This window comes from Manacus candei, unplaced genomic scaffold, assembly GCF_025592945.1.
Source record: "Manacus candei isolate 608988 ecotype Guabito, Panama unplaced genomic scaffold, ASM2559294v1 h1tg000076l, whole genome shotgun sequence".
In the NCBI taxonomy this organism is placed as follows: domain Eukaryota; kingdom Metazoa; phylum Chordata; class Aves; order Passeriformes; family Pipridae; genus Manacus; species Manacus candei.
In genome coordinates this window covers 5,249,748-5,268,782 of record NW_026138124.1, presented here as the reverse complement: position 1 = coordinate 5,268,782, position 19,035 = coordinate 5,249,748, and the positions used below count along the sequence as shown (strand labels likewise).

Sequence of the window (19,035 nt, the reverse complement as noted above, 5' to 3'; positions counted from 1 at the left end):
TAGACATTTAGAGTACAAGTGACTGCTGACAGAACAAAGGGGAAAATTGACTGTATTCACTATTCCAGATTTAACTGTCAATCCACTGCCATTTCACATGTTTTATGAAATAATTTGTCTGTATTCATTTCCCTCAAGTTCCTCACAAGACAAAGACACAAATTCAGGACATCTGAAAAATATGCATTAAGATTTCCAAAGTAGCAATTGACCATTTCCAATGAAAATAATACATCGAAAGCTTATTTCTTTAAAACCTGCTCCACTTTTTTAACCCCAGACTGCTCTGAAGAATAGCACAAACTTCAGAGCAATCCAGTTTCTTATGAGTAACTGATATTCACTGGATGTTTTCACATTTGTGCTTAGTGAGGAAGAGATCATTTTGTCAACACAAAAGTAAAACTGCATTACAGGCTGTACAACCTGCAAACCCCATGGCCACCACTTATTGATGAAATTTCTTTAATAAATTCCAGGTGAACTTTGCTGTACCAAAGGGGTGTTGCAGTTTGCTTTCCAACAGCCCGTATCCAATTTAAAATGTGAAGGAAAAGTCCACAAGCTTCAAAAATAAGGTGCTGGAAGTAAAGAGCTGGAGAGATCAAGAGTATCCCCAGTGATGAGGTCATGGCAGAACCTGGGAATTTTTTAAGCCTCAGGCAGCCAAAGAAATCAGTTGTGCTCTGAGCTTTACAGAGGATGGGAGAAACAGGGTGTCCCCAAACTATGGGAAGATGGTGACCATGTGATGAAGACACAGCTTAACATGACAGTTTTAAATGACCAGAAAAACACATGTAACTTTTGCACAATTACAGGTTGTTGTTGACAAACGCCATTAAAGATTAAAATACACCATAAATGTATTTAAATTATCCAAATCTTCTAAAAATGCAAGTATAACAGAGTTATGAAAGGGCAAAGTTTCTACCAGGCCCTTTTTACATTATTAATTCAAAATATAGTCTGGGGAATAGAGAAGTTAGGCACTTCCAACTGCTTTTAAAAAGCCCATTCAAATATGCAGCATAGAAAATAATAATCAAATGCAAATCAAGTACTAGAAGAGATGTTTTCAGAAATGGGCCAGCAATCTGAAATATTTGGCAAGTGTAAACGACCTCCATTCATAGCTAAAACATGAAGAGAACCAAACACCAACACTGGCTATTTCACAGGCAAGTATGTCTTCAAAAAAGACAAATACACCTGAGGCAGTTTGCCAATGCCAGAGAGCCATTCCTGGGAACACATCACTCCTGGTATAACACAGGGGCCTTATTCTTAAGTCAGGAAATTCTTCCCTTTTGTTTTTTTCCTACTACAGTACTAGAGAGGGATACACAATCTGAAGCGAAGATGTATAAATTGATGGAAACAAAGTCAACATTACACAAACACCTTCTGATTTTCTTTTTAAACACTGTTTCCCCAATATAATATTGCTGCTTGAATTACCCTCTTACTGCAACAACACCCGAAATCATCATCACAGCCTGCCCATTCCCCTCTCCACCCCTTAGTATCTGTTAAGAAACTAAACTAATTTTGCAAACAATTAAGCAAATAGGACTGGGGTCTGTCTGAGTATTTTAAAACACTGGTTGAGAACCATAACAAAGTGACCTTGCCTTGGTTATATGAACACAAAAAAGTCTTTTGTGGCCTTGCATTCCCTTGCACAATGGATGAAACCAAACACTGCTTTGGTCCCATCCGTCCCCTAGACCTTCCCCAAAGCTTCTGTCATGACAGTGTTTTGGAAAATGGGAGAAAGTCTGAAAACAGTTCTGGTCTCAATTCACCGGTTGTGGTGGTTTTCCTGAACTTCACATTAGATTTTCTTACTCTTCTCCAACTACAAGATTTCCCACCCTCATGCTGGGGCCAGCCCTGGGTCCTCAATTGCTTGACTGTCCCACTGGTGGCCTGCAGATTACCTGAAAACACTTCTCCCAACACAGTATCAGCCTGACACATCCCTCTACAGGGTCTGATCATGTTCTGCCACCATAATGTGACAAAATTCCTACAGTGTGTAAGGAATCCCAGGTTGTACAGGGCTCCCCTCCAGCAGTGCTCCTGAGCATCACCCCACTCTGTGCAGGAACTCAGCAGAGACATTCAGTTTATCCTGCAAAACTGCAGGGCACTGGTCAGGAAGGAGCATTTCTGTGATGTACAGGAACTCTTCTGACCACAGGAAGGCTTCCAACACACCCCACGGTACCAGCACAGCTCAGATCCACAGCACAGCTCAGCTGGAGGCTCCTCTGAGGCTCAGGACATCTCAGATGCAAAGACTTGCAGGTGACTCCTGCTCCAACCTCCCCAGAAAAATCACAGACATCTACAAGACCTGACACCAGTCCTGGGTGTCTCCCCCTCAACACAGGTATCCGGGTGAGGGAGTGGAGTTGAGACACGGATAGGGTTTCACCAGTCCCAGAGGCATCACATCTGCCAGCACGGACGGATTCCTCCAGTGGAATTCCTTGTATGCGTCTTGAGAGCTGCAGGTTTGCTACTTTTGCTCAGACCCTGCCTCACCTCTGACAGCAAACTGACTTCACAACCACTTGTAAATCAAAAATTCAAAGATTTGAACAAGATAATCTGGATTTTTGAGCAGAAACCACAAGCCCAATGCTCCGGGCCTCTCCTCCCGGCACACTTGCCCATCCATAAAGACACCCTGTACTTCTGAACCTCTCCAACCTTTGCTGCTATCACAGGCTTAGCTAATAAACTGCAAAAGGACTCAAGGGGAATGAGGTACAGAACATGGTGAAGTTGGGGAAGACCATGCAAAACACAGAAGGTATTCAGGGGCCTCTAAAAGGATTATGAAAAATATTATATTCTAAAGACAGCAGGCAGACAACAGCTGCCTTAAGTTTCAGAGCGAAGTGGATTGAAAAAGCAGATCCACTATAATTTTCAGAGACAAATCTCAGTAGTTTATCTGATCCACTATTTAAATTTCAATACACAGTCCTCTATCTGCAGTAATAATAACCTAAATTCCATTTAGTGTTCATTTGAGCAGTCAGGATAAAGTCATTTCTTATTATCTCCCCACTGTGTAAAAAACAGCTTGAAGGTAGGAAGTCAGCAAGCATTTTCACCAAAAAGTAATTATTGTAAGTGACATTTTTACTGCTGGCATGCCATAAGGCGAACTGCGCATTTGGAAGGACAAGTTGCTAAAACAAAATGACAGGGTACTCTGTGACATTCCGACAAGAACCCAAACACAATTTCACTGGCGCTTGCTTTGATGCACCACTTCCCCCAATGTCCAAAGCTCAGGCTCCGGGTTTATGCCAAACCAGGCAAATTCAAAGTTCCTTCTGGAGGAATGGGGGGAACGGCCACGTCCTGAGCCTGGTGGAGCAGGAGGCACTGGAGCATCCCGGGTTCTGCTAGCTCCCTTTCTGGCACGTTAATAGGGGAGATGAAAGCAGACAAACATGGACAGGAGATTTCTCTGCAATCTCTTAAAAGAGCATTTGCTACTTGAGGGTTGCGTTTACCTCCTCGTGCCGATAAGTTAATGGACAACAACAGACCTGGCAGGCTGCCTGAGATCAAAGTGTCTCACACTGGGACTGGATTAGTTTCTGTTTTCCCCGATGATGAGGTTGCCCATTCTATCCAATTTGCAGACCAAAACCCAGGGTATGCTGTCCTGAGAATCAGGGTCTGATCCCACACAGCTGATCAGCATCCTCAGGACAACTGTGGTGTTCAATGTTCTGGGCTCTGAAAACTTCAGAGAGATATTTTTTTTCCCTCCTATCTAATTTTACCTTTAGCCATGGCTGCCTTTGCAGGGTAGAATAGTTTGGGTTGGGATGGACCTTAAAGCTCATCTCATTCCAACCCCCTCCTATGGGCAGGGACACCTTCCACTAGACCAAGGTGCTCCAAGCCCTGTCCAACCTGGCCTTGGACACTTCCAGGGATGAAAAGAATTTAGCATTCTAAACTTAATCTTCTAAAGCACCATAATAACAACTCTCCTCATTGCAGTGAGTGCAGCACAAGTCTGAACTATGTAATAAAGCTGAGCAGCATTTGTGGGAGAGCACTACAACTCATCCCTCTTCTGACTAATTAACGAAAATACCCGTGAAAGCACTTTCTCCCAGGTAGTGCTTTTGGTGGATTTACTCTAAGTGAGTGAACCTTACCTAGTCACAATTTGCAAATTAATGTGGCTTATAAAAATATGATCCTCCCTACAGTTATAAACTCCCCCACTTCTATGTAGGGAGTACACAAACCTCCCTGCAGTTTGCATATATAATGATGGGAAATACGTAGGTACAGGCACTCAGAGTTGCAAGCCCTCGTTAGAGTTACAATTATAGATTCCCACTCTGACCATGGAGAATTTGTTTGTTTGTTTGTTTCATAAATGTTATAACTTTGGGGAAAATGTTATTTTGTGTCTTGGCTCAGAGGGAGATTTTATGTGGATGAGGGGAGGGATCAAAGGAGAACTCCTTTAGGAAAGGGTGCAGATGTATGTGAGTCTGCACTGAAAGGGGAGGAACCAGCTTTGGTTAACTCTGGAATTACTGGGCTAGTATAAAAATAAAGGTTCCCACTCTGCATATTAGTATATGTTAAGTGTCAGGAGCACATGAAACTGAATAATCAGAGTAGATGTTAGAAATACCTGAAAAAACCTGCTGCTGAGTCTTGCTGAAGGATTACACAGCATTGTTGCAATTTTATGTTGCACTTTCTACAACTGTATTAGCTTTGGGCCTGTATGAAAAAAATGTGTTTTCAGCTGCTCTGGAAAGCAGAAGGAGCTGGAGAAATCAGATGAAGACCAGAAAAGAGCAAGTAAGATGGGAGCTGGAGACAGGCTCACGAGGAGAGATTTACAGTTTAGAAGTTCTTTGGGAAGTTGGGCAACCAATTCTCTTCAATGAACCCACAACCACAAACGCCTCAGAGTGTTAGAAATCCCACTGTTGTGCCCAAAGCTACATTAAAACCTATGTTAAGGCTACACAAACTGAAACCTCTACTGAGTTAGGAGGACTGGGGAGTACTGATCGCTCCTCAGGGCAGCCTGAGCACCCAGGATGTCTGGAATCTTGTGCAGGAAAATACAACTGGAGTTCATCAACTGAAGTGGAATGTTGTGCTGAGACCTATCGAACTCTGGGACAGACACATCAAGCCCTGATACAATAACACCACCTGAGAAAACCCTAAAATGAGAAGAATTAAGAGACATTTTTGCAGTGGCCTGCAAGGAAGATGGGGCCTCTATACAGCCATGATCCTGAGCACTGTTTTACAATAAGGGGAGGGAAAAAAACCCTTAAGATTTTTTTAGCTAGATGTAGACACACAAACATCAGAGAAATGCTCAGGTCAGGCCAACAGCCCCAAATCATTCCAGGATTCTAAGATTCTTGAGACAAAAGTGGGGTCTAGGCATTAAAGAGGCTGAATGATAATTTTTTTGGCTTTACAGATCACCTTTAAACAATTAAAAACCCCTTTCTAAAAATAAACCATATTTTAAATTAGGTGATTAATGGCAGAATCATGGCTGCTTTAAAAGACATTGCCCTACTCTGCCAATCTTCATTCAATATTCAGAGTTTTCGTGTTTCCGTAACTTAGCCTGAAATCAATATTTAGAAATAACTGCTGGAAAATATTTTCAATAACCTTATTATTAAACCAGCTTGTGTGCAGAAGCTTTATTAAGGATTTTCTGAATGCTAAAACAAATATGTCATGGAAGCAATCAATCAAGTTGCCACAACCCCACAGTGTTATATTTTTAGTATAACCAAGATAAACGCGTGCACAATAGCTTTTGGAAAACAGAGTTAGAGCCCCTAAGAAGAGGTTCTGCTGCAGTCTGGGGTGTCTTTGTTGACTTGCTGACCTTCTGATTTAATGTGTTAAACTAACTTTAACGTGGCACCAATTTTATGACTGTTTGTTATCCTCCTCTGTCCCGACCCTGAGTGTGAAGGTATTTCTACCTCCTCCTTTGAGATTTTAACCTCTTGTCTGCTCTGGAGCAGAGTGTGAAGCAGAATGCATATGTGCTCTGTGCACTGCATTTAAATATATCTCCCCCACTAAACAATGTGGACATTCATTTGCCATGGGCAATATCCATATGGGATGGATCCAAGGCTAATGACCGCCTTCCCTCCTTCCCAACAGAGAATCCCATCTACCATCCTCAGCACAGTGGGTTGTTCCTCATCTTAGAGGAAAGCAGCTGAGGAAAAGAGTGACCCTGAGCAGTTCCTGCACTAAAGGAACTCCTTTTCGGAGGAGCACGGGGGTAAAGTACTGAAACAAAATGACATTTACATTGTACGCAACAATATTATAAAAGCTATTAAGGTACATTATTTTACACATCCTCATAATCTCTCCATACTGCTTTACTTAATTTGTGATAAAATTGTTGAGAAAGGGTACTTAATGTAGGACAGTCAGTAAAAGTAATTTATCATCTTCCCGCTTCGGTGCTCACGTTATCAGCGAACTCATTTTCTGCATTCATCATGCAATCAGCCTATTATTTGCATATTAATCAGGCAGTGGACCATGAAAGAGCTGCATCCCAGCCAAATGCTGCACTATCTCAGGAGGAACACTCAGTAATTATCATACATCAGTGTTATGATGTGGTAATTGATTATAACATCTTTCTGTTGCCCCTGGGGAGTCCCACTGCTAACCCAGCTTCAGGCATTCTGTGCAGATTTTTCTCTGAAAATTAGAGAAACCATTGCTGTCCTTTTATTAATGTTTTTTACCTTTACAACAGACAGCTCTCTGAGCATTTCCAAGGTACTTTTGCCTTTTTTTTTTTTTTTTTTTAAATGAAACCTTCATTAGGGAAAACACCTGTCTCAGATCAGAAAAAGTGAAAAAAATCCAAACCATCCAAACTAAACCCCCCCCCCCCCCAAAAAAAAACCCAGTTGGGCTCGTTTGTGTTTGTCTGTCCTCTCTCTTTCAAGGTCTGGTGGCTTTTTAGGTGCTGGTGTTGCTTACATAATGCCCTTCCCCATCAAACACAACAAAATGTTGCAACTTCAATAGACAGTAATTGCAAAGTTCGCATAAAGGCAGTTAAGTTGCTTTATTTAGGTGCCAAATGAGAGGCTAATTTTGGTCCTCTCGTAAAGGACAAATGAAACATCTGCCAGTTCAAACTTGCACTATTTTTAGGACCCAAGTTCCAGAGGGGTAAAAGAGAGAAACAAACACAAACCCCAGCCCTGGTGAATCTCACACCTCCTTCGTGTGTGAACCAGGCAGAGGAGCTGGAGGGGCAGCCCCCTCCTGGGAAGGGGGGATGGCTCTGGAGATGAGACCAGAAGGGACCTTCAAGCTGAAAGAGGGCAGGGTTAGATGGGATACTGGGAAGAAATTCTTCCCTGTGAGGGTGGGGAGGCCCTGGCACAGGTTGCCCAGAGAAGCTGTGGCTGCCCCATCCCTGGAAGTGTCCAAGGGCAGGTTGGATGGGGCTTGGAGCAACCTGGGCTAGTGGAAGGAGTCGCTTCCCCTGGCAGGGGTTGGAATGAGAGGAGCTTTAAAGCCCCTTCCGACCCAAACCACTCTGTGATTCTATGGCAAGTTGCTATCAGCAACATCTTTGACAAGTATAAATACTGGACATGTACTATCAGGCCTATTTTACATTTCTTCTTATTACATTCTCTCCTGTCATTGGCTTTTTAATCACACATCTTCCTATTTCCACTTTTATTTAAATTTGATCTCAAACCCACTTTGCTTTGTTTTCAATGCAAGTTGTGTTTCTCATCAGATTTCAAATAATCACTGGATTCTTTCATTTGTTTCCCTGGATGGCTGCTGGCAAATTAAAAAGCCTCCAACACCCATCAAATTAGGTGAGACAAATCCATCAGTTTTTCTCGCACCCTAATGCAAAGGACAGCCTAGAAGGTAACTTAGAAGATATTAATTTTCTGGTAATATTCTGTTTTTTCTTCTTGGGAATGATTTGCTATCAAGCAATATATAACCCTATAATCAGAACAGGTTGTTTATTTCCCTCTTTCAGGGCTGCTCGGTGGAGAGGATTTTCATCCCCATTATAAGATGGAAATAACAACCCGCAAGTTCGGTGTTCACACACCTTTTTTCCCCCAGTATTTTGGGAGGAAAATAGCCCATTATCTGTTCTTTGAATTGAAAGCAAGGTAATTTTCATCCAGCAGAGGCTCATTTGGTAATTTGCTGAGCAGCAGTTGGGCTGTCGCCCAGGGATGGCCACGATGGCCATTTCCATCCCGCCGATGGCCACGGGGCTGGACCTGCAGCCCCCTCCTTTCCCCACAAGCAACCAGAAGACCAACACGAGCTTCTGCCAGCTGCCAGAGTCTTCTATTCCCAACAGAAAAAAATATCTGCTCCCTTCAGAAAAGAGCCTTTCTGACCCCTTCTGCAGCTGCCAGCCCACGGGGGACAGATCCCGGCCATCGCCCCGGCTCCTGACCCTCCCTGGAGCTGCCCGGGGTCCTGCACTGCAGCACAACAGCAACAGCCTCGCTCGTGTCTCTGTGCTGCTCCAGTTAGTTTGGTATTTGGCTTTCTAACGTAGCAGCTCATCCCTTTCCACCCAGCTCCTCTGCTGGCAGCAGGGAGGGGAGGTGATGTGGGCCCCCTCCCCAAAGGAGGCTGCTCGTCTCCAAACGCGCGCGCAGAGGGAAAGGAAAATGCTGGTAATTAATGAAATGAAGTGATAAGTAATGAAATGAACAACAGTGGAGCTTACAGAGCTCCACTACTCAATGGTCATGGTTTCTTTCACTAACTGCATCCACTTCTTAGCAACTATTATGGCAACTGGTACTCTGTGAACTGCCTGAGAAGACTTGCAGAAATAAGGAAAGTTTCTTTTACCACACAACTTAGAAAATATATTAATTCATTAATTCTAACCTTATAAATGAAGACTTTGAGGGTGAGGCATCATGTGCTCAATGCTGCTGCAGAGCTGCACACAAGCTCCTTTACTGAAGGGGATCTTCTGCACACCAAGGGGGACTGAGCATAAAGGACCCATATTCCCAAATTAACCACCAAAATAAAACATAGCTTCAACTCGACAGATTCTCCAAAATGCCTGCTAGGAACCCATAACTGCACTTCAGAGTGAACTAAACTTGTCTTCAGGATCCAGCCCAAGTCTCCTCCTTGCTGTAACATTAAGAGTGTGTTGGTGTTTTGTCATTGTAATTCAGCCACAAGGAATATCTGCCTAGAAAACAGTGCTCACTCTCTGATTAGGTATTTTGCTTTAGCACTTTTATAACAGCAAAGCTGTGACCACAGGGAGGATGGAGTCATATTCTACAAGTTTAATGACTGGGTGGTTTAATGGACAGTGAAGAGTGCAACTAATACGGGAAGTTCTCCATAAATACTGACCATTTGCAAAGCATCAGTGATGGAAAAGGACCAGGGCCATGCCAAGGCAGCCTGGGGAGGAGAGACCTCAGCAGGAGGAAGGAATAACCAGCACTCAGAGCCAGTGTTATGTTCAGAATGAACTTGAAACACTGGTTTCATGCTGCATTCCCAGGTCCCAGGAAGGTGCCTTGACAGCGATTCTCCCGGCCTTATTGATACCAGAAGGGCTGCCAGGGAGGTTCTCATGGTCCAAATGTCAGGGAAATGGCACAGAATATGATCACACACGTTAAAGACAGACTACAACAGCTGCCCTTATGAGGAGCCAACTGATATCCTATGGTTTGAAATTAAGACAGTCAAGGCCAACTGTTTCCGAGCTGCAATCCCAAACCACAGAGGAGGAATGTGGAAACTTCACCAGGACACACCAGTGTGCTCCAGGGACAGCGTGGAGGTAACTGCTTGGCTGATGCAGTTGTTCAGCTCTGAACTTTAAAAATGCATCTGCACCTCGCACAGAAGGCCACGACCTTCTGAACCCACAGACTCAAACCTTCGTCACCAAACCCAAACCATCTATGCAAGGAATTCCTGCAGTCCAACCACTCAGCCGTTGGAGCCATGGGATGTCCCTCCTCTTCCCTTTCACAGACTGCATCAACCACAGACATTTCACGTCACACATTTTTATCAACCTGGAATGCCAGCAAAGGACCGCAAAAACATCTCTCTCATCTTTTTGATTCGACAACAAAAACCAGCTCCAATTTGGGAAGATCTGTCAGCTCACTTGGGGGATCACATGGTACCAAGAATTCAGCTCTCCACGTGCTAATCCCAGCTGTGCTCTCAAGCACCACTGGACAGCTCTGCCTGCCCAGAAGAAACCAGTACAATGAAAGAAATGACCGTGAACCACGAGGAAATGGGGGTAGAAGCTTCTCCACTGCCACCACGTGGCTGGTGAGCTCTTCCCATAACTGCATCAGGATGGTATTCCTGAATATGGACTGCCAGCCCTACTTTGTTTCCCTTGGTGTAGCCAACTTAACATATTCCTCCTGGGATCAGGAAAACGGGAAGATCCTCACAGCACACAGTGAACTACCTGCCCACTCAGCAGCTTCTGTGCTGAAAAATGTTCCAGGAATATGTATAACATGAATAAAAATACAATGGCTACCCGGGTTTGCCATCATTCCCCACTCTATCTGTTAACATCATAAGCACAGCAAGCCATACTCAATTTTTTTCAGATTTGCTTTCCCAAGGGATGATAAGAAGTAATCTCCCTGTTGTTACAAATGTTGTATTTCGAAAAGAAAGCTTTTATGCATATTTTAGTTGATCTAAATACAGTAGATCTTGGGTTTTTAAATCACCAGATAATATGCAATTATCTCGAGCTAGATTCTGATTTTGAAACAAGCTCTAATTAGCTCCCCATTTTATGCTGTTATAATCCTTTCTTCAACTCCCATGAGCGTTACTATTGCTAAGCAGCATGAGGTTAGGAATGATGGATGATACCCAGAAAGGAAGACAAACAAAAGGGAAATTCAAAATCCCCTGAGATCACCCGCAGCTGTATCGGCAAATGAAGATTTCCACATTAGGTCATAAGACGACCCTTACAGAAACACATACCAAAAAGGCACGTCTTTTTTCCCCACTGAGTATTTGCAAGTCTTTAATGTAGTATTATAGAGAGTGTATGTCCTTCACAGAGGATAAAGACAAAAGTGAATAAAAATTCAGCTTTCCTGGGAGCGGCCACGAAATCAAGAGCACCAAAAAGGAAACTGTGTCTTAAATCTCGTATAGACACGCAGAACAAGGCCCCAAAATAAAACAAACTAATAAAAGCTATACACAGTACAAGTATTTAGAGAAATATCCAAGCCTTCTCCTGGCACATGGCGACTGTCCAAACCCACCCCAGCTCCCATCATCAGTAATGCAACTAAATAAGGGCCAAATTCATCATGAAAAAATGCTGATGCAGTTGGGTGACACTAATTCAACTTTTTTTTTCCATGTGATTTGGTCTGTGCTTTTGACACATAAATCATTAAAAAGGCAGATTTACCCAAGGGCATTAGAGCATTTAGGTGGAAAGAAATACACAGAAAAAAAATGTTAGAAAAGGCACAGCAATACTATTTTTGACCACCTAGGGTACAAACACCATTTTTGTGTAAAACATGTTCCCTGAAATTTGCACAAAATCACCAAAGCATTGAAGGAAGGTCACAGGCAGAAAATGCAGGTGTACACCTGGTTGTCATTTTGGTATAGACTATTTTTCATAAAATTCATAAATATAGCTTCCAAAGAAGAAAACCAAGCCTGGCTTCTCTTTGCTATCTCTCTCTCTATATATATATATATAATTACATAAAATACATATATTTTATCCATTCATTCCCACATATGAGAGACTGATGGGTCCATCTGTCCACATGTGAAAATGGAAAATTACTGGACTAAAGACAACATTTTCATGGATTAGGTGTAAATCAAAACCTTATGATCTAGAAGTGTAACTAACTGGGCCAGAAATCCAGAAAATCTTGCTAGTTTGATACAATAGTGCCAAACAGTAATGAAAATGCTCCCAGCTAATAAAAGTTTTGTTACTATGCATGTTGACACTCTGTACACTGAAGACCTTCTTGGCAAAGCACTCAGGAGCCACTGAGTGTGTGAGTTTAATTTCACTTCTTTCCCTTCATGCATTCAACAAGTTCCAAGCCAATTATATTACATGGAAAAGGCTCCAGACCTCTTCTCGTTTCAAAATTGTCCTGATTAATTTCTGTTTTAAAATTACAAGTATGCAACCTTTTCTGCCTTGATTTTCCTGGGAAATGTCTCAGAAGACCAGAAAATTGAAGCTGTCTCTCTTTTCTTTTTTTTTTTTTTTTCCCCTCTGCCCTGGAGTGGTGGATCTTTCACAAATGCATAATTATTATTACCTTTTCCAAACTGTTTGCTGTGCTTTTAATTACAGAACAGCTGCTAATAAAAGGAAATTACCAAACTGCCCGTCCTCGTTCGAATAACTTGGTCTTGCTCTTTTGTTCTGCCTGGTGTCACAACCTGCCTTATTCCTTTACACAGAGAAAGGCACCAAGAAAAGAACATTTTGTACAACAATTCTATTTTTAATCCTTGGAGAGGAGGTGGAAAAGGGCACGAGCCCATTTTCTCATTTGTAAGGGGGCTTTAAGGAACGGGGGAGGACGATCATCAATAATATGATTTTATTAGCTGATAGGAACGTGTCTCCTCACAAAATATTAGCTCAAGGGCAGGAACTGACAAACGAGACTGGGAGTGTGGGAGGGAACAAAATATCCCGGCAGCAAAACTGAACTTCCTGAAGGAAATCACTTTCAGCTCCCAGCAAACCTCCCGGGAATCCACAAGGTGGTCGGATTTTAATACTATGGGCTTGTCTTTCAATCTTTTATAATTAGAGTTAGTCATAAATATGATGATTAGCAATAACAATGCAGCATTTCCCAGCTCCTCTGATTTCAAATTCCTCTTAAAATGGCTACAATTAATTACTCATATTTTCCACGCTGTCTGAGGCGTTTCTAACTGTGACACTTCACTCTTGCATGGTATTGATGCTACAAAAAAAAAAAGTAGTCAATGGCATGTTTTTAACAAACCATCACAGGAAATTTCCATGTTCCCTAAATGCTTGGCAATAAGCAACAATAGCCCTATGATTGCAAATCTTTTTCTCCCATTTTGGTTTTGTTTTCAGGGCTTGTTTTTACTTGGGGCATTTTTTTTCTTTTTTTTGGTTTTGGTTTTATCTGTTTATTTTGAACTGTTCTTCTTAAGAAAAATGTGGACTGAATATCATCACGGATTTTCTTCCAGTAAAATCTTTTAGAATGCAAAATAGTTTCCCAGTAGAGAGAAAAAGCAGTTTGGTTGGGATATTAAGAGTAAAGCCAGCAAGCTGCAGAAAAAAAAGAGTGTTTCAGAATAGCAGAAAGGTGGAAGAGGAGCACAAATCATCCCTCTCTGTATCCTGAAATGCAGCAATTCTCCAACACAGGGCACTGGCTGTAAGTACAGAGCAGGGCATGAGTATTTTTCTAGAGTACAAAACAGCCTGAGTGGTTTGTGTCAAGTGAAGCATATAATTGGTAAAAGTCTGTGTGGGTAGAGTTTGGTATCCAACAGCAGGAACACAGCTGTTCTGGTCTGTTCCAGCCTCCCTCCCATCCTGTGGCCATCTTCTAAAACCTTCAGCCACTCACTTCTCTGACTTTCAGCTTTGCTGCATCTGCTTTTTTTTTTTCTTTTTTTTTTTTTTTGCAAATGGAAAGGGAAAGGAGGAAAAAAAAAGGTCAGCTTGGAATATTTAACGAAGCTTGAAAAAGACACAACATGGTGTGTTCCCCACCTTGGAATTAACAAAGCAGATTTTGTGCAAAGGAAAGTGGAAAAAAACCTACCAGCGAGTGAGGCAGCTGCAGTATGTGGATCACATTACAAACCAAGGGCTTGTTTTACAGCCATTGTCACATGTCACATTGATAAGCTGAACTATGGCAAAAAAACCCCCTACTGAGCCAATGATCTCCAAGATCACATAAAGTCTCTTTACCTAATATATGCAGCTAAATATGTGTACTCCCTACCTCTGCCATAGCAACAAGGAGAGAAGGAGGAATTAAAGGCATTAATAAAAAAATTGAAGGGACTCCTGTATGATACAACACAATGTGAGAAACCTCTTGGCATCAAAGCAAACGAAACGTAACAAAAGCACAGAGAATTATTTCAGAGCAAATCATTGAAACCAGCTGATTACCTGAGCTTGCACATCCCTGCTGTAGGGAATCCTGTAATGATGTCACAGAGTGAAGGACTAGATAAGAGAGGAGAGGAAAATCAGGGAACAATAAAAGGAGATGCCAAACCACAAACTAAACAGTAAGCAGGCTCAACAAATAGCAAACTGATCTTGGCAAGGGCTCTCTGCTCAGTTAAGTCAGTGGCATATAAAGGTACGACCGAGGCCAGACTCCAGCCTGGCTTTTCTGTGCCAATGGGAATTAGGGTAAGAGACAGCCACAGTAAAAGTGTAATTGCAACACAGCATTCCCCCTTTAGAGCTTAGTTCTTCTAGCTCACCTCCTGAGACAGCAATCGATATTCTCCCTGGGACAATCCAAATCCCCTATGCAGCCCTAGGAAACAGCACGCAACATTTTCCAGCTCTTTGGCCAAAATTTTTGGAATTACGTCTCATATTCGTGCCTAGATAATATCACCCTAATCAGGAACTTGATAACTGCTGCTTATCAATTATGCATAAACGAGCGCTTCGTTCATAAACATTCCCAGCACGTTCCCTTAGGGACTGGCTGGGCTGCCAGGGTGGATGCTGCCACTTCCATAAGGCCTGGACCAGCAACCGGTGCAAGGCTGGCTTACTGCAAATTTCAAAAAAAAATAAAGAAAAAAGAAAAAAAAAGAAAAAAAAAAGATTTCCTCCTCCTCAACTCAAACAACATAGTGGAATTTTAATTACCTTGTCCTTGTTGCTGCCCTTGTGCGGGCAGGACACACTGTCCCAGCTCACCATTCAACCAGAGCTGCATACGAATAAATGGTTCTCGGCCTTTTTGGGTCAATTTACTCCATGGCTTTGGCCTGGAGAGCATGTCACTGACACTTCCTTGGGACAGCCCCAATACCTGAAGTGAAGCAACCAAGAATGGCACGTTAACACACTGGAAGTGGAAAGGGGGTAATTTAAGTCATTTTGGGTTCCTTCTACTGCATCGCTCAAATTGGGTTTGTGTGGACAATTAGAAAAACTGTAAAAATGACATCTGGAGATACTCAGATGGAAATGCCTTTTTATTTTTTTTTTTTCCCTGCCGTGTTTCCTTCTGGAAGGTGGGTTTTTTTCCTGCAGGATCAGGACAGCAGCAGGCTGGTGCGGGATTTGCATGCTTTTCATATTTCGTGTCAGATAGTTTCATCAGCTTTAACAGGAAAAACACCGAGTCCAGGCACACACAGGCAGATGAAACAGGCAATGATTGGCACGTATTTTGTTCTCAAACAAAAATAATTGGGACTTTTGAGACTAGGCCTATATTTGGTTGATTTTTGGGGTATGAATTATAACGATGTGTGTTTTCACCTGTAGCAGCGGCTGCTCCATGTAAGTAAATATTTAAGAACACAGCCGACTGCAGTGGAGGGGGGGATTTCAGACAGGCAGAATGCAATTACTTGCCTGGAATTCAGCACAGGTAGAGGAGTTAAAAATCATACTTAATGAAAACTGCCACGGGATCTTTAATGACCCCGAGAGGTCAGGCTTTTCATTTTACATCTTAGTGCGGAGGTAACAGTGCGATGCCAGCTCCTATAATACCATTACATTGATTCAATTCTTTATAGGAAGAAGAAACAGCAAATGTCCAACAGTTCTTACAGCCTGGGAGGGGTTTTCTGGTGGTCAGGGACCCTCAAAATCCCACGTGCTCAAGGCTTAGGGCCCACAGCGTGAGAACTTCAGGGAGCCTTATCAGGCCTCGTGTATCTGTAATCAAACATTGCTCAAAAGGGCCTCAGAGCACACTGAGATACCAAGCACCAGGTATAAGAAATGTGAATTCCTGACTTCAGGCTAAGAAAAGGTAGGGGATTTTCCATGGGTTTGTTTAAATACCCCTGTGCACATTTCCAAATAATAAAAAAAAAAAAAAAAAAAAGGAAAAATGCTCTTGTGTCTATAATCTTCACTCATAACAAATTTAAGACTCTCCAGTCATGACAATGGTATTGCTCAAGTATTCCATGAATTCATTACATTAAGTATGAAGTACTGAGCCTCAATAATGTTTGCTTCAGCTTTCAAGGTTTCTAAACTTGGGGCCCCCGTTTCTAATTCCAAGTGGCTGAAAAGCCAACCTCTGTACAAAAACCTCTGCAATTCCCAAACACAGGGAAACTAATGCTTTCCTTTGGGAGCTCATTTTAAATAACGTAACACACGAAGCAAAAACATTTTTCCGTCAGACACACGTGGCACATCCCCCTCCACTAAACGGGGCTCGGCACACACGTAAGGAGCAGAAGGCACATTGACAACACAAGAGAGAACCACTTGTTTACCTTTTCCCCAAAGATCCTTTGGCAGATGCCATTCTTTGCTAGCTTTTCCTTGACCTGCCGCGTTAGCTCTATCGTATCCACCTCCTGGTACATATAAATCTCATACTGCTCGGGTGTCAGTGGAGGAACCGAAGGTTTGGATGGCTTGGACAAGGACACGATAGGGGATGAAGGGAGGGGGCTATTTTGTGGTGTCTCACTGCGACTCGCCCCAGTCATGCTCAATTCAGAACTCTGGGAGTACGGAGATTCCGCGTTTGGCCACTCTTTCCAATACTCGGAAGAAGACGGTCCTTGGAGCTGGCTACGATCTGGCCTAGTCTGATTGCTGACCTTTTCTTTTCCACCACTGGCTTCCTCAACTTTTATATCTTCGGGAAGAGCTGCATTTCTTCTCTCATGCTGCACAGTATTCCACCAATGGTCCTTCCAAACACCACCACGTCCCAACTCATTTTTAACATGCCTCAACATACCCTGGGCGGAATCACTTATTCCGTGAAGCTCTAAAACAGGCGCCTCCTGAGGCTCCTTTTTGAGCCCAGAGAGGTTCTGCAATGCAGAGATACTGGAATCAGTGACAGATGAATGTTTCTTCAGGGATATGGCCAAAGGAGAATAGCTGGAAACCGAAGACATTGCAGGTGTAGACACTAGTTTGGGGGACAGGATAGAAATGTCAGCTTGAGATAAAGGTGGTGTTTTTAAGGCAGGTTCAAGGGCAGCCTGCTGTGCCTCCATTTCCCGTCGGGCTTGTTGCAGAATGGATCGAATAGCATCATCAGAATTGCCACTGCTAGAGGCAGAAGGCGGCTGAGCCGGCTCAGCTATGAAAAACAACCAAAAGACTAAATGCAACACAGGAATATGCTTTATATTCAACACGTGCTACTGTAAACAGTTCCCTGACAGACAGAAAAAAAAAAAAAAAAAAAGAAAGGGCTGAAATACATTTCTGGATGGGAGGGAGGAGTTTTCACTAAGCAGAGATTTGCACTTTTCAAAATAAGGTAAGATTTCCAAAGTCCTTCACTGGAAAATTTTGATAGTTGCCAAAGTGCTGGATGTTTGCACGCACAGACTCAGCTGCACAAGTCTGGGATCACTTGCACTTCCACCATTGTAAAAATTTTCAAATAAATGCCTTTGAAAATCAAGCCTTCACCTCTTCCTCCCCCACCCCCAAGTGGTCAATAACATTTTATGGTTGTATTTATAGAGTTATTTAACCTTTCACTTCTCTCTTTCTCCACAAATGAATCTAACACACACACAGAACTGAACACAGCTGCATTCACCTGGACAGACTATTAATACTCTCTCACAGTATAAATAAGGTGAGTCCTTTTAACTCCACAAACATAACACACAAATTACAACAAAGCCAGAACTTTAGGAAGAGATCATCATCATCTCATTTGACAAGCTAAATATGCTCCTGCTTCCTGTTTTCTTGTTCCATGGTCTCAGCCACTGAAATAAACAGCTCTACCAAAGCCAGGCTGACACCTGGTCATCACCCCCTGCCTTATCCGAAGCTCTGGGATGGAGCCACGGGTGCTTTCAGCAGAGACAACCCCCAAATGCAGCATTCCAGTGGGGAACCAGGATTTGGGTGGCTGTGCTGTAGCAGTTGGGGATGAGCAGAGACTGGAACGTGGGTGGGGAATTATCTCTGCAGAGCCAGGAGGTTTTTGCAATGGCATCTGCTTCTATTTAAGGCCGTCTCCACTGAGGTCCCCAGTGCTTGAAAACCAATTCCTCTGAAAGCTACTCTACAGAGAACAGGGAAAATGAAGCACCAGGTAGGAGCAGGGAACCCTCACACTGCAAGTGGCCTGAAAGCGAAATAAGATTTGAAACATGCCGTGTATTACTCTGGTAATATTATTATGCCTCATCTGAATCCATTTCTGAATTTGCCTCCCTACATTCCTTCCTGTCACGCATTATAAAATACATGAAAAGCTAAAAAATGGGGAAAAAAAGACAGTGAGACTCTCTCTTCTGTTTTATCTGCTGGTTTCATAGGGAGTTTTGAGGCTGAATTAATATTTGAAAGGAAGTCTTGAGGTCCTCAGATGAAACATGTTACTGAATAACGTGCTTGCAGTTTCCTGCACACAACCCATATTTTTCTCTATGCAATAATTTCTTGTATAAGGTCGTATTATTTAGGTCATACATTAACTAGTCTTTTATATTCTGCCATGAGATTAACTTAGTTTTCAAAGAAAAGACTAATATCCCAAACTGTAAATCAGTATTTACTTTAAAAAAAAAAACAGAAGTATTGCACAGTAATTTCCACTTCAGCCCATTAGCAGTACTAGGAACTCTTTTAAAGCTGGGAGGGCTATGGAACAGAAGAAATGGTAATTACATGACAGCATACAATGAGAAATTAAACTTTTC

General features: G+C 42.5%; 1 protein-coding gene across 7 annotated transcripts in view; it reads right to left on the bottom strand.

Moving 5' to 3' along the window:
• Positions 1-19,035, bottom strand: part of CUX1 (cut like homeobox 1) — a 271,261-nt gene that overhangs the window by 48,512 nt on the left and 203,714 nt on the right. For 3 of the 7 annotated variants that reach the window (XM_051809835.1, XM_051809837.1, XM_051809838.1), the window contains 3 exons: positions 16,621-17,447; positions 15,020-15,185; positions 14,297-14,353 (listed from right to left, as the gene is read on the bottom strand). The exons of 2 other annotated variants lie outside the window; for them this stretch is intronic. In XM_051809835.1, coding sequence (XP_051665795.1) covers positions 14,297-14,353; positions 15,020-15,185; positions 16,621-17,447 — 1,050 coding nt within the window. The remainder of the gene's footprint in view (positions 1-14,296; positions 14,354-15,019; positions 15,186-16,620; positions 17,448-19,035) is intronic. 2 more of the 7 variants (XM_051809836.1, XM_051809842.1) reach the window with 1 other exon arrangement.